The 14,963-nt window shown below is 38.1% G+C and overlaps 1 protein-coding gene across 9 annotated transcripts in view; it reads left to right on the top strand.

Annotated features, from left to right (window-relative positions):
- ATAD2B (ATPase family, AAA domain containing 2B) overlaps positions 1–14,963 on the top strand; it is a 72,887-nt gene that overhangs the window by 31,623 nt on the left and 26,301 nt on the right. For 7 of the 9 annotated variants that reach the window (XM_021391015.1, XM_021391014.1, XM_021391017.1 and 4 more), the window contains 6 exons: positions 5,637–5,948; positions 8,937–9,069; positions 10,466–10,652; positions 11,305–11,490; positions 12,175–12,310; positions 12,627–12,823. In XM_021391015.1, the coding sequence (XP_021246690.1) occupies positions 5,637–5,948; positions 8,937–9,069; positions 10,466–10,652; positions 11,305–11,490; positions 12,175–12,310; positions 12,627–12,823 (1,151 nt within the window). The remainder of the gene's footprint in view (positions 1–5,636; positions 5,949–8,936; positions 9,070–10,465; positions 10,653–11,304; positions 11,491–12,174; positions 12,311–12,626; positions 12,824–14,963) is intronic. The other 2 variants (XM_021391016.1, XM_021391013.1) reach the window with 1 other exon arrangement.

The following is a 14,963-nucleotide window of genomic DNA, read 5'->3' as shown; positions in this document are numbered from 1 at the left end:
TAGATGCTTTCTCCTCTGTGTGAAACTTGGAAAGTTTGTTAAATGTATCAGGATATTTATTATTTTTACCTTTTTGAACTCCTATACTTTAAGCAGTGTTATTTTTTTGTGGTAAAACGTGCTTCTGTCTTAGCGAAATACAAAACCAGTAGCTAGCAGTTGTTTGAAGGTAAACTAATATCGTTTTTCCTTTCTGCAACTTCCACTTGTCCTTAAATCAAATGCATACCCACAAAGAGAAACAAACAGAAGTGGGAATTGGAATCATCAGGTAGACTTCCCATTAAAATAGAATCCTACAGATAGGGTAGGGAGACTTGTTTTTTTTCTGTCTGCATATGGACAAAAAAAAAAATGTGTACTTGTTTTTTCATTGAGTGGCATGTTCTCCTCTGACAGAAATCCCACAGACTTCTCAGCCTTTCTAGAGGTGATTTTTTTCTTTACAGATTGCTAGCATAGAACAAACCCAAAGTGTAGATACAGGTGGGGGTGGAGGGAAAAAACACCACATTGTGAGTACGTTAACTGTACCTTTGGAGCGCCCAAAGACTTGCTGTACTGAATGGAGGATGGTTGTTCAACGTAAACCTGCTGCTTAAAAGCTAATCAGAAATAAAAACCAAATATTTTTGTAGTGAACTTAACAGAGGAAGTGACCCTAAAACACGCACCACAAATCCTTTTCAACAATTTGTCATGCAAAGATGCATTCTCTGTTAGTCATCTGCTTGGAGAAGCACTGAAGTTCTCAGACAAAGGACGGTCTCAAATATCTGTGCATTGGAACCCATCATCAGAGAAATAAGAACTTAAAATTGAACATCAGTCCATTCAGTCAGCTGCAGTACATCCGAATTATCCTCTTCATCCACAGGGACATCTATCATCGAAGCAGCATCCCTCCGCTTTTGATGCACAAAGACCTCAACATCTTCTGGTGAGGAGAAAACATAACTATCCAGCAAACTCCAATTTAAGCTTTGCCGGGTATAAGACAGCATGTGCCAAACCCATTTCATGTAAATTCTGCTTGATTTGTGCAAAGACATGATGCTGCTTAGTGGGAGAGAGGGGAGTAGTTGGTGTAAAACTCAGTTGTTCCTTTGAAAATTCGCCATATTTTTGCATTGAGAACAAATCATGTTTTTTAGAAATTCAGACCGTAAGGAAAGCTGTTTGTAGGTTTGATCGGAAGGCATTCTTCGTTCTCATTGAAACCTGTTCTGTGGAAAAGTCAGCTAATCAAAGGAAATGCCCGTTTCTGTTTTCCTTGGCTTTCCTTTTGTGCAGCTTGATTGTCTTAATTCTGTGTCTTGGAATTTAAACGTTTTCATACATCCAAGATTAAAATCTTTCGAGTACTGCAAAGATCTTTTAAAACAGTTGAAGAGTGGTTTATCTTCTTCATCTTGAGATTGCATCATCATTTCTGTAAGTGGAATCTGCAGCAACTAATATTTAAGCAGGCATTCCAGATTCTTTGTGTCCCTGCAAATTGAACTTATTGGCCCACTTCTCCCATTGATAAGAATATGTGCTGGTCTGTTTCCTCTTGTGTACGGCTTTTTTTTTCTATTTAAAACCTCCCCTTGCACCCCTGAAAGCTTCCTATACCTGACAGGCTTTTTGCACAGCATGGTTTATACCTCTCTCCAATTCAGCAAGCTTGGCAACACTTAACTTACAAGCATGTGGATCCTAATGAAGAAACCTGCTGAAATACTACCAAAGCAAATGACTTTGGGGAAGCAGATGTTATGTGTGACTCAGAACTTTTTAAGGTCGGGGTACAATAATGATACTACAAGGGAAAGATTCCAGGACTTAGACAAAAAAGCATTATTTCTGAGGGCTGATTTTTGTCCCAGGTGCTATGGATGCCTTTTAGGAGATTTCTGTGTATGTGAGAATTAAAGAACACACTTCACTGGATTGCCACATAAATGCAATGAAAGTACGACAAGTGAAGCTGCTCAGGGAGAACATGGAACTACTCTGAAGACCACACAATGATGTCTTTCTATTACTGTCAAAAAGCACAAGTACTTAGTACCATTGTTGCCACGTAAGTGTGTACTGGAGATGGGTCACAGCAATCCTGAGCTTTATAATCTTTGCTTATCTCTTGTGCTTGCTTTATTGTTCTGAACGATAACTTTCTGTAGGTAGAGAGGCTGTTAACTCAGTCTTGTAGGAAACAGAACATACTGGCAACATAAAGTGTAAATGCCTTCACCTTGCAGTTGGATTTTTTTACAGTGTTATTGAAATGACTTTAAGTAGAATTGTGAAGAAGTAAGCCATCGTACTCAAGATGCTTGTTATTTTTGAAGGAACATGTGACAGAATAGTATCTTGTTAGATCTTCTTCCTGTCCTAATGTAATGTGGGAGAAGGAAGTTGTGGCATTAGTTTTAGCACTTCATACTTTTCACAAATGTATGAAAAACATGAACGTGTAGGAAACATAGTTTTTTGTTTCTCTCACAATACTGAACTTTGACCAACTTACTTTTCTCTGTAGAGAGTTGCTCTGCAGAAACTGGAAGAATCATAGAATCATTTGAGTTGGAAGGGGCCCTTAAAGGCCATCTGATCCAACTCCCTGCAGTGAACAGGAACACCCACAGCTCCATCAGAGCCTCATCCAGCCTGACCTTGGGTGTCTGCAGGGACAGGGCACCCACCACCTCTCTGGGCAACCTGTGCCAGTGCCTCACTACCCTTATTGCAATAGCAGTGGTTAAGATCATTAACTTAGATGTTCAACCTAGCTCGGAAGCAGTTTGCTGTAGATTTTTGTGTGGTTATCAGGCAGAGGAAGGCTTAGAGAGGCTGTAGTATCTGCACAGTAACACTAAAATATGACTTTAACATTTCAGTGATCAAAATACATTCTTTAGAAACCTGTTTTTTGAAAGCTGGACTTCAAAAATAGCACAGTGTGGTGGTGATGGGTAGGGCAAAATGGGCTTCTTGAGAAGAGTACTTAACACATGAAAAAACTAAGGTGTGCCAGTATATTTTGCCTGCCAAAGTGAATATCTTTTGTGAATTCTTCAAAATGGAAATAAATGCACTGAGCCTTGATTCAATAGCATCAATTTAGACAAATAAATCCGGATTATTTCATCTAGGTATGACTCATTTTATTTATTATTCCCTTTGGCAGCATTTTACTTGTGTTTTTTCACATCTTAATCAGTGTGCATTTACTTCTTAGAAACAAAAAAACTCTTCAGTGTTTCACAAGATATGGGTTTTTTTGCAATTTTCCTTTCACTGAAATGGATGTACAGTGTACACAAGAGAATCCCTCAGAAAGAGACACCAATTATTACTCTTCAAATGTAATTGCTCCTGAGAAATGAAAAATAGAAATGGAGACTAATTGTGTATCTGATCACCTGAGAATGTAATTTTAGAAGTAGGCTACAGGCTATTATTTCCTAATTTTGCAGTTCCTTGGAGATGTGCAAGCGGTGATTAAAAAGATTGTTAGAAAGTGGTATTACAGCATTTATTAATAGAAAAATTGAAAAGGACCGAGCTCCTGAGCTGCTGAATCTTCTGTGACAAAGATGCTAAACTAGTTTTTAAGGCGACAGGCCACTGGAGTTCTACATATCTCTTGTACATCTTTGATTTAAGCTTTGCTTTAGTGCCCCTGGACTTGTTAAATTCAGAAAACTTGTTGCATGAAAAGTAGACCAATTTAAATGGGAAAGTGCTAGCTCATGTTGAAAGAACAAAGCAAAACCTGGATTAAAAAAAAAAACCCTGTTTTTGATTTGTTAGATGGACTTGTAGGTACTGTTTAATAAGTACATGTGGTTGTCAAAGTGTGCCTGCATGGTTTTGATTTTGTGATGGGGGTTAGTGTAAATAAATAAGTAACAGCCTTACTACTGAAGATAATTACTCACCTGATGAGTAATGTACGTGGACATATTTGAGCATATTTCAAATGTAACATGTATTTATTTCATTTTAAGGTAAGTTGTGACTGTGAATTGCTGGCTGCTGCTTAGAAAACCATCAGTGTGTGCTCATGAAGTTTACACAATTATAGTGACTAACTTTTCTGTGAACACAGCTTAAAAGTTGTATAACAAGTCTGATATTCATGGTGTTCTTTCTGTGTTATTTGGTTTTTGTTTCTTGAATTATGTTCAAGTATATATGAGAAACTCAGGTGGAATTTTAAGTCTCAGCCAATACAGGTTGTCTTTATAGCTGAAAACTTGGTATCTTGTATTATAAAACCCCGAATAATGTAACTGAAGGACAGGAGTGGAAAATTCTTTCCCCCTCATCTAATTCCTTCTTTTATTTATTTATTTTTATTTTTCAACGCTGTGTATAGAGTCAACTTCGTTCCTTTTGCTGTATTGATTTTTGTAAAACTATGCATTCCCATAGCACTGCAAGAACATCAGAGGATGGAGAGTAGCAAGGCAGCAGGCTTCAGCTTTGGGACTTGGTGCTGCCAAAAGACTAACAGAAAAATAGAGTAGGAAAAGTATGAATGGGAGGAGGTGGGGGAGGGGGAAGGAAAAAGCCACAAGAATTTATCTAGGGAATTGATGAATTAGTTTCTGTAAACACTTGGTTGCAAAACTATGAACTTAGGTGACAGTACCTCTGTACAATATGCTACCTTTTCCTATAGTGACTTTGTCCCACTGGAATAATATTTGAAGTTTTTTGAAAGATGGAGCTATTGTGCTGCAAAGTACAGCGGAGTATTGATGTCTCTTGTGGGGAGATATAGGAAAATTTGTAATGTAATCTCTAGCTCTGGGGAAAAACCACAAGCCACTGGAACAGCAAAAGACACAGAGGTATTAAGTCCCTCAGTGTTTCGTAATTATCAGATCTGTGGTTCTTAGTAGTGATGATTAACCAATTAAGCAAAGCCACCTGTAGATAATTAGAAGTTGGACTGAATGAAAATTGTAATGCTTTTTAGTAGCTTTTCTACTCTTGGTTTTATTGAGAAAATTACAAAACTGTAAGAAGACTGAAACATATTCGTAGGTAGTAAAACTTCACATTTTTCTAAGAATCTGCAGTATGCTTTTTTAACCAGAGATTCCTTCTCTTCTTTATGCATTAGCCTTTTTTCTTCATGGTGCTTATTTTTCTCAGTCCGTAATAGTTTGATGTTCATCCAATATATCAAAATGGCTTTGCTTTTAAGAAATACATTCATGTAGAGATGTTAAGCATACTAAAACAACAGCAACAAACACACAAAACCAAAAAACCCCAGGGCTAGCTGGTTACAAATGGCAAGCATACTTGAGACAGCATTAAGGAAAAAAGGAAGAGTGATGACAGACTGAAAACCACGAGCTGAAGATTAATGCTATGTAGTGAAAACAGAGGTCATCTGAACCGTCGTGTAGGATTCATTTCTGACTGTATTTCAGTGTAACTGTACATAATTTCTTGATATACAACACCGTCTCTGGATTATGGCTCAGCACGTTTTGGCAGACGCTTTGTGGACCTTGACAACAAAGTATTACTGATTGTTTTTAGCTGTAGGCATGCTTGAAATGTATGCAGCACAGCAGTGCTATTTCATGGAAGGTTGTTTTGTTTTTTTTTTTTTCTTTGTACACTAGGGTACTGTGGGGCCGACATAAAAGCACTTTGCACTGAGGCTGCCTTGATTGCCCTGCGACGACGCTACCCCCAGATTTATGTGAGCAGTCAGAAGCTGCAGCTCGATGTTTCATCAGTAGTTCTCAGTGCGCAAGATTTCTATCATGCAATGCAGAACATTGTGCCTGCTTCCCAGCGTGCCGTGACATCTTCAGGACATGCTTTATCTCCTGTGATCAGACCACTGTTGGAACGGACCTTCGCTAACCTGCTTGAGGTTTTACACAAAGTGTTTCCTCATGCTGAATTTAGCCAGAGTGACAGAAGTGAAGGTATGTGGGTTGTCAGCTGACTTTCTTGCATCGCGAACCTACAGCCTGATGCGTGTTTGGTTTAGTGTTGTCTTTAAATGTAAATGCAGTTGACTTTTTAAGTTGCTGTGGCATTCAATGAGCTAACCTCTATATACCAATATGCTGTAGTTTCAGTGCTATCTGAAAAAAAAACCAAAAAAACAAAACCAAGCCCCTAAGTGAGTTACAGTTTAAATGAGAAATACTGGAACACAATCGGATGGTATTAAAAAAACGACAACACAACAATTAAATAAAGTCTTTCTCAACGTGCTAGCACCTGGAACTGGTGCTCCTGCCTAAGTGTCAATTACCTGTCCTCAGTTGTTTGCTTGTTAGTAGGACAGAGGCAGGCTGCAGAGGAGTTCTACGGGGAGCTCAGAGCTCAGAAATTGGGAGTGTTGGTTAGGCAAGATCCCTGGGCCTGTGGGGTGGTCATCTCCTGGATAATGAGGGAGTCCTGAGGGTTTCCTCACCTTGAAGTGCTGCATACACTTCTGATCCTGTGAACTATTTCTGCTGGGTTAGCAAGTTGAAAACTATTAGCTGTTGTGTCAAGTTAGCTTTTTTTGCCAAAGTAGTGAGTGAAGTCCAGTGCACTAAGGGGTCAGAAGTATGCCAGAAGAACCCTCCTGCAATGGGAGCAGTGCGAGTGCCTTAGTGAAGCAGAGTAAGAAGGAATGTGACTGACTGTTTTGACTGGCAGTGATTCACTAGGTTCTGCATTTTGTGTTCTTGGAGACGTACTTTAATAGTTAGTCTTGTCATTTCTTACGTTAAATGTTGAAATTACATCGTTTTTTGATGTCTTTTTATTCTGACATAATATTTTTTTACTGTTCGTATTTGGAAACACCCTCATCCCCCTGGCTTTATAAACACTACTTGTGGTTGTGTGTAATTAACTTGAAAATAGCCTAGTCATAAAGCAAATCTGTGACAGCTATGACTTCCTCTTCTTTCCTATTCCAGAACATGCTTTCAGACTGTACCCCAGGCAGCTTAGGCTGATCACTGTGCTGGCTCCAGCAGTTCTGCCAGCCCAGCTGTGCATTTTTGCTCTGTCCTTTGAATTTCATGTACGTTAGGCCCTTTGCTGAATCATTTCATTAGCAGATTTGTCCAAAAATATGTTTTTGTTGGAGTACTTCTCTGTTGACTGGGATAGCTGAAGGTTTTGAGTGTGGAGTTGGCCTGAGATGGGGTCAGGGAGTGGTGATGGGCTGAGGGAATTGAACTAGCTTGCAGCTGTGGTTAGATCGTATTAGGTTCTTTTGAAACCAGAGTGGTTTAAGAAATTTGTCTCCTTCCACACTTCTTACCTTTTGGTAATGCCCAATTTGGATACTGTTGTTATTAAAGAATTGAATTTAAAATCTCTCTCTTTGTTATAAAGTTCTACTTGAGAGTATTCAGTGCGTAAGCATAGGACATACCCTATGGTCTACGGTTGGTATAGTAAAAATTCTGCATCTTGAGATCTGCAGTGCTCCAGGAGTTAGGAGATCTATGTCCAATTAGTTTGAAGGGCTTCTCTCTTTGCCCTGAGTTAGATAGCCAGCAGCTTTTCCTAAGACGTCCTGATACGGACTTGTTCTTAGCCCTGGATTGGTATCTGCAGGCCTTTATTATCTTCACTTTATGAGACATGCTTGTCAGAAGTGTGACTGTATTGCTGTTTGCCAAGAGATTTGTCATATCCTCATCATGTCCTTTTGTTGTCTCGACACTTTTTTTCCTGGGACTGTATGTCTGGGTGGATAGCTGTTAGGTGGCATCTCTGTCCTACTCCTACCATTATTTGTTCAGGGTAGTAGTACCTCTGCAGTGGTGGGTCATGCATTTGAGAATAACTCTCATATCTCTTTATTTCGTGCTTTCTTTTCACAGTACTCGGTTTTTCTAAATGGCCGTGGCCAACTTGGGGTGTTGGTAGGATCTCTGGTGGTTACCCCGCGACAGCAGCGTGCAGCTTTGGCTGAGCTGCTCTCAAGCTTGGCCCATCCATTGCAGTACGTTTTGATGACCTCTGCACTTTTCTTGCTGACCATTTTCACTCTGTTCACGCAAACTGATTTTTGCTAAGGGAATGGGAATGGTTTGTTGAAGTTAACATCAACTAAATTCCTTTCCAAGGGGCAAATAAAGATCTTATGGCAGTTGATTCTCCATTAGCTAATGGCAGCAGTCTATTCTTTATCCCATTGTAGCCCTGGTAGCTAATTTAGCAGAACTTAATTTTAATGTGGGTCTTCTCTCAACTGGTTGTTTTGGTTTAATGCCATACTTACATTTTTGGCAGTTTTTTTGTCCCCGGAGGCTGTCTTAAGAATGTAATCAGTCTTTCAGCTTTTTGTTTCTGAAGGACTATGTGGAAATTACTTCATTATGTTAATATATTAGAAAAGGAATTAACATAGATTGAAGTACAGAATGTGAACTCTTGTAGTAGTTTCATTTGTGGTGATGTTCTTTTTTTTTTGCAGACTGTCATAGTATGGAAAACAATTCCTTATGAACACACATTGTCCACGTGATTATGCAGAAAATAATTTTGGAAGAAGTGTCCCTGTAAATATTGGGGCACCTGTATTAAAGAAATGAATAGAAAATCCTTTATAGTCTGAGGAATTAAAAATTTCATAACTTCACCCTTGAAAAATCTCTGGCAGTAAAATAAAACTAAATGAAGCAATTCATAGCATGTTAAACTTTTTTGTGTGTTTGTGAGATTGTTCTGCTGGATGGTTTGAAGAGAAAATTTGTAATTATGATTAGACTCTTACAGTATTTAATTTTCTTTTTTTTTGGAAGTATTTATTATTCTGTGTTCTTACATTTTGACAGTTATAACATTTTTTTTTCTACTCTTGAAAATAAGCGTTGTAATTGAAGAAAATTATAATGCCTTTCCTTGTTTGTTGCGAGTGCAAGTGATGAGACTAATTAATGTATTTCTTGGAACAGATGTACCAAGTCTAATATTAGATGATAGTGAAGATGAGAATGCTTCATCAATTTTTGAGACGAGCTGTCCCTCAGGATCACCAAAGAAACAGTCATCAGCTGCTATACATAAACCCTACCTTCATTTTACAATGTGAGTGTTTTCTCTGTCTATAACCAGATGGATGATACTATGGCACACTTAGATCAGCAGAAGTAACAGTGATACGGTGGCAATGCTGTTCTGTGCTAGAACAGAATCTAACTGCACGGGTAAGAGGTTTTAGATTGAAATGGTCTTAGGAAAGGCTGCGTCCTAGTCACAGCAATCAGAAACGGTTTGGAACAGATAGATTTATCTTAGAAGCAAGGACCTTAACAGCAATTCTCAATTGTAACAAGCAGTATTGATTTGAAATACCACACATTGGGAAGAGAGATATTGTGGAATATTTTGGAGGGGAGGATTTAGAGGTTTGCTTTGTAGGGAAGATTACAGTGACAGTAGAGGTTATTTGCTTTGTCTTCATCTGAGTTTTTTAACACGTTTTTTTCCTCGTTTTTCTTGGAAAGTTTTTGGAAATGGGATTTTAGAAAGACTGTGTGAAATTTGGCTGAACCCTTCCTGTTTAATTTGAATTGCCTGCAGTAATTAATTGTAAAGTAACATTTCTTTGGTTTTTAGTTAGAATTGTTTTAGCCTATGTTCTGTGGGTTCTCTGAAGAGTTTGCTTTATAAAGAAAATGAGGTTAGGAGACCTGCTTAGTAGTAATACTGTTCAGTAGAGCCATCTTGTGGAAAAATGCTAGATTTTTTTTCTGCTAAAGAATGATGCCAAAGCAGCATTTATGGAAATCTGTGCTTAAAAATAAGGATTTAATTTAAACTACTCTGAGAGGTGCGTGGTCAAGTATTTTAATACCAAATTTAATTTAATACCAAATTTCTTACATGAACTTCTTAAGATGTTGTCTGTATAGCAAGAATGAAACTAAGGTTTATCTTTGCAGTCTTTCTGCTGTCTGAAAATACACTTAGTAAAAGAGTAGAATGTAAACAGTGATTTTTATTAAATCTTACTTCTTAAATTGCTGAAATGTTACGTTCTTCTTGGAAATCCTAGGTATTATTTTTAGAGGATGAATTTGTTAACCTGAAATTCCTGAGGTTATTGTAGAGGTGCTTTGATGCTTCAGATGAACTTGACTAAATAGATGTCTTGACTGAATGTCCGCCACGTGAAAGTATGTTCATATGATGTTGTATAAGTTTAATATGTGCACAGTTTTGCAGATGAGTTTGAATAAAATTGTTGTGAAATTAAAACAGACTAGCACTACTTCAGCTCAAGCTTTAAGTATTTTAGAGTTGGCTGAATCTTTTCAGGCAGTTGTAGGAAACTGTTGTCCATCACTTGGTCTTTTGGATTCTTATCAAACAAAAGACCCCAAACAAATACCCCAGCTTATTAAAATGAAGCAGTGATTGAGGTTATATGTATGTCCATTGATAACAATGGCATGTTAATTCTGACAATTGTCTGTTACAGGTCAGCTTATCACCAGCCAACCTCTTACAGACCGAGATTACTGCTAACTGGAGAGAGGGGTTCGGGTCAGACTTCACACCTTGCTCCAGCACTATTGCACACTCTTGAAAAGTTCTCTGTACACAGGCTAGATCTGCCAGCACTTTATTCAGTCAGTGCCAAAACACCTGAAGAATCGTGTGCACAGGTGACATTTAACATTCTCTTGTAATGAGTAACTGATGGAATTCTGGAACAGATCAGTAACATCTAAATAAAGGCAGCTGAGTGGAATGTTAGATAAAAGCCAGGTTTTCATAGGCCCTTTGTATTTTGATATTTAAAATAAAGGGCTCTCTGGATGGGTATTCAGATCTCTCTGTTGACTGTGAGAGTAATCACATTTATAACGTGACCTTGCAGGCACGTGCCTTACCTCAAGTAAATTGAATCTAGGTTTTTGGTTCCAAATTTTAATTTTCATTAGTTTATGTATAAATTATGTTATGGTTTTGTGCTCACTTACTGTAAATGCTTAAATGTGCGGTGAATTTTGTGGTGTGTAAGGATAGCAATCCAGTTTAATGTTCATCTTGATTGGTCAGTCTTTATGGGTTTTTAAAATATACATGACAAGCAGTATTTCTGTAGGCCCTGCCACACTGATGTAAAATAATTGAATGATACAGCTCACAGTTGCAAACAGATGTTTAGAAAGCCTTAATCATTAAATAATTTTATTTTACTGGAGCATTCATATACAAAATCCTACCAAGAGTCTTTTCCTAGTCTGCAAGAGTTTTGCTTCTCGTGGGATGACAACGATTTCTTGGGTAAATATCATTGTTTCTTTTAATTAGATCTTTCGTGAAGCTCGAAGAACAGTACCAAGTATTGTTTACATGCCTCAGATTGGTGATTGGTGGGAAGCTGTCAGTGAAACTGTGAGAGCTACTTTTCTAACTTTGCTGCAAGATATACCATCTTTCTCCCCTATATTTCTACTGTCTACCTCTGAGTCCATGTATAGTGAATTGCCTGAAGAGGTAAGTTTATTAAGCTATTCAGCATGTTCTGATCATGTGAAAACATTGTTTTGCACTGTTTTTCAGACTTAATAATAAAATTTGTAATTTTCTGTAATGAGGGATGTACTTCCATATTACTGATTATCATAATCTCCCTGCTGTTTTGCTGAGGAGACAAAGTAGTTCTGGAACTACACTTGCTGTTTAGAAATGACGTCGTTCCTTTAAAGGGTTGATGGGTTCAACCCACGATGGGTTCGTTCTCTGGTTTGCTGTTGAAGGCAGTGATGGAATTCCAGCAGCATGCCTGGGGTTGAGTTGATTTTCATTACAGTGGCTGATATAATGTGTTTTGCACATGTTGTTATTATTTGCACCAGTCTTTCTCCACAGAGCGTTTCTTCTCTCTGGAAGTTTTTCTCCCAGTCTGTATAAATACCTGGGATTGCCCCGACCCACGTACAACACCTTGCACTTGGCCTTGTTGAACCTCAAAAGGTTCACATGGGCCTACTTTTCAAGCCTATCCAGGTCCCTCCGGATGGCATCCCTTCCTTCTTTGTACACAGATTTGGGTAGAGTTTTCTATCCTCTCTAATGTGACTAACTATGAAAAGCTTGTGATGAGCATTTCAGTACGGTTGCTAATTATGTCATTTGGAGTGGATGCTCAATTTTTACGTAGCGTTATTTTCTTCCTAGGTGAAATGTATTTTCAGAATCCAGTATGAAGAGGTTTTTTATATTCAAAAGCCAAGTGAAGAAGACAGATTGCGATTTTTCAAAGGATTAATTCTTGACGAGGCAGCAATGCCCCCACCAAGAAGGAAACAGGCTGGTAAACTAAATTACAGTAAAACCAATAATAATGTAATCTCAGTGTTTTGTTTTCAGATGCCCTTTTTTTGTTTTCAAAGGGTACGGGTTACTGACAGCTAGTGTAGTTAGTATGTGGCAGTGTTTCTGTACCCAGAAAAAGCGTATTTGGAAGAGAGTTGGAGGAATTACAATTATTGGTTTTAGGGACTAAGGGTTTATTGATGATTGCGTTGGTGAGACACGTTAAATAAGTAATGAAATTTGGAGGGGCATAATCATAAGATACGCTGTTGTTAATACTTCTGTTGTCTGACTTCTTGGTTTTTTTTCCCTAGCTCTTCGTGCTATGGAAGTTCTTCCTCTTGCACTGCCGTCTCCTGCCCGTGAGCTGTCGGAAGCAGAAAAACAGCGAATGGAGGACCAGGAAGAGAACACGTTGAGAGAGCTGCGGTTGTTTCTCAGGGATGTTACCAAGAGGCTGGCTACAGACAAGCGCTTTAACATCTTCAGCAAACCGGTGGATATTGAAGAGGTCTTGTTTCAGTGACGTGCAAACAATGAAGTTGAAATGATTAGAAAAAGAGTATCAATTGAAAAAGGAAATGGAGAAGTTAATAAGTAAAATGGATGTTTTATGTGTGATCTTGCCTATCTAGACTGCTAGTTTTAGCTGGTGGGATAGTCACAGCCACATGAACTGAGATGCCAGGAGTTTGAGAACGTTCTTTGTCTGTACCGGTGACCCATGGGAAACTGTGTGCTTTCCTGGCCGTTTTCCAACTAAAAGTAGCACTTAAAAATGTCACTCCTATCCCTGCCGGTGCTCCTGAAATATTTGAAAGCATAAATACTATTCTTTAATGAAAGCTTTTAGAGCATAATAGTCCTGTAGGCATGATAGTATTGGAAAAGCAATCTGTGTTCCATAATGTAGCGAGTGTTAATAGTATTGTTGAATAATTTCAGCAGTAATGCTTATAGATGCCATTAATTGCAGATGGTAGCACTTTATAAGACATTTGCTGGTTGATTATATAGTGTGCACACCTAGCTGATAAGATGGTTCGATCTGCAAATCTATTTTCAGATGCTTGTATAAGAAGAGGATGTGGTTTACCCTGACTTAGAAATCAAATGCTGCAAGTCTGCTAATTAGGATTGTTTTTTTTTGTTGTTTCTCAAGAAACATTCCTTTTAGAAGACATTAAGAGACAAATATGGGCTGTTTACAGTACAGCACTGTAGAAAATGGATTTGCATTGTAAATTCCACAAGTCTAAGTGGCATATTTTTATTGTCTCATGCTGTCCCCTTAATGGGGGCTTTTCCTCAGTGTTGTGTAACTGTTTTTGAAGGACTGAGGAGCTCTTCAATATGGCAGTTCAGTGTGAGCAGAGGAATAACTTCAAAATTTTATTATGAAACTGCCTAGGAAGTCCATTGTTGTAGGGAACCCATCATACTCATGGTATATAAGTATTGGGAGAAAAAAAAACCCAAAACAGAACACCCACAAAACCACAGTCCTGGTTTTCTAGATGGAGAAATGAAATGTGAATTTTTTACTTAAAGACTTGCAAAAAAAATCCTGCTAATTTATGACAGCACTAGAAATTAAGCATCCCTTTTTGTCCCACGTCATACTTCTAAGCACGGCTCTGTCCCATTGTAGAAGAGCCTGTCTGACTTTCTGTGGAAGTGTGTTAAGCTTGTTCCACTCCTGCTTGCGTTGCAGAGGGAGTGCTGCTATGTGACAAGTCAGAGATCTTCCTGACTAATTCACCAGCAGTGTTTACAGTTTCCAGTGAAGATTATTTCTGATGTGCTAATGAGAAGAGGAAGCTCGTGACTTGGTGTTCCATTCAATGAACTAATTATCATGTTTCTGGAGAGAGAGAGAGAGAGAGAGAGAGAGACATAAGAAGAATTTTACTATTTTAATTTTTCAGCATAAATTTCAGTGTGTGTTTAAGGAATTAGGCTGTAGACTGCTGTCTGCTGCACTAAAGCATTCAAGTTATTTTATGTTGCAATACATTTTTGTATGGATATCTACAGATACTTTATTTTAAAAAAGCCTAATAAGTCTGATGGAGCCATTGCAGCTTAATGTGTACATTACTGTTCAGTATTTTGGCAGCTACCATCATACGTGAGTGATTTCAAAAGAAAAAAAGCAATGCTGTTTCTGAGGCTGCCAGTATTTCTAATTGATTGTAACCTTAATTCCATTGAAACATGGCAAGTATAGGATTTTTCTTCCTTGAAGTAAATAACAAACTCATAGATTTTTTTTTTTTTTTGGTGAACTTTGTTACAGCAGCTGTGCTGATACATTTGACTGTCAAGCTTGAGCCCCTTATGGTACCACTAATTATGTAAAATACTTTCCAGTGTGCCCTAGTGGATGCTGAATTTCCATTTATGAGCTAAGCTTGTAGTAAGCTGTGAACTCTGACACAATACTTTCTCTTTAGGCCGCCCTTCTGTAAAGTTACTGTAATGTCTTCAATCAATAAAACCTGACTCTTTTTTTTATAGAATTGATTGAAGGAACTAATTAATCGCATATACTTACAAGACGGTAATTTGACTGTGCAGCTTAATGAGAAGTTTACTTCAAACTTGAACAGCACATAGTTTTCCTCATTTTTCTTTGGGTGAAGCTGCTT

The sequence above is a fragment of the Numida meleagris genome, chromosome 3 (genome assembly GCF_002078875.1).
Source record: "Numida meleagris isolate 19003 breed g44 Domestic line chromosome 3, NumMel1.0, whole genome shotgun sequence".
NCBI classification, from domain to species: Eukaryota; Metazoa; Chordata; class Aves; order Galliformes; family Numididae; genus Numida; species Numida meleagris.
Note: the sequence above shows the minus strand (reverse complement) of the source record. Positions and strands in the feature narration are given on the sequence as shown.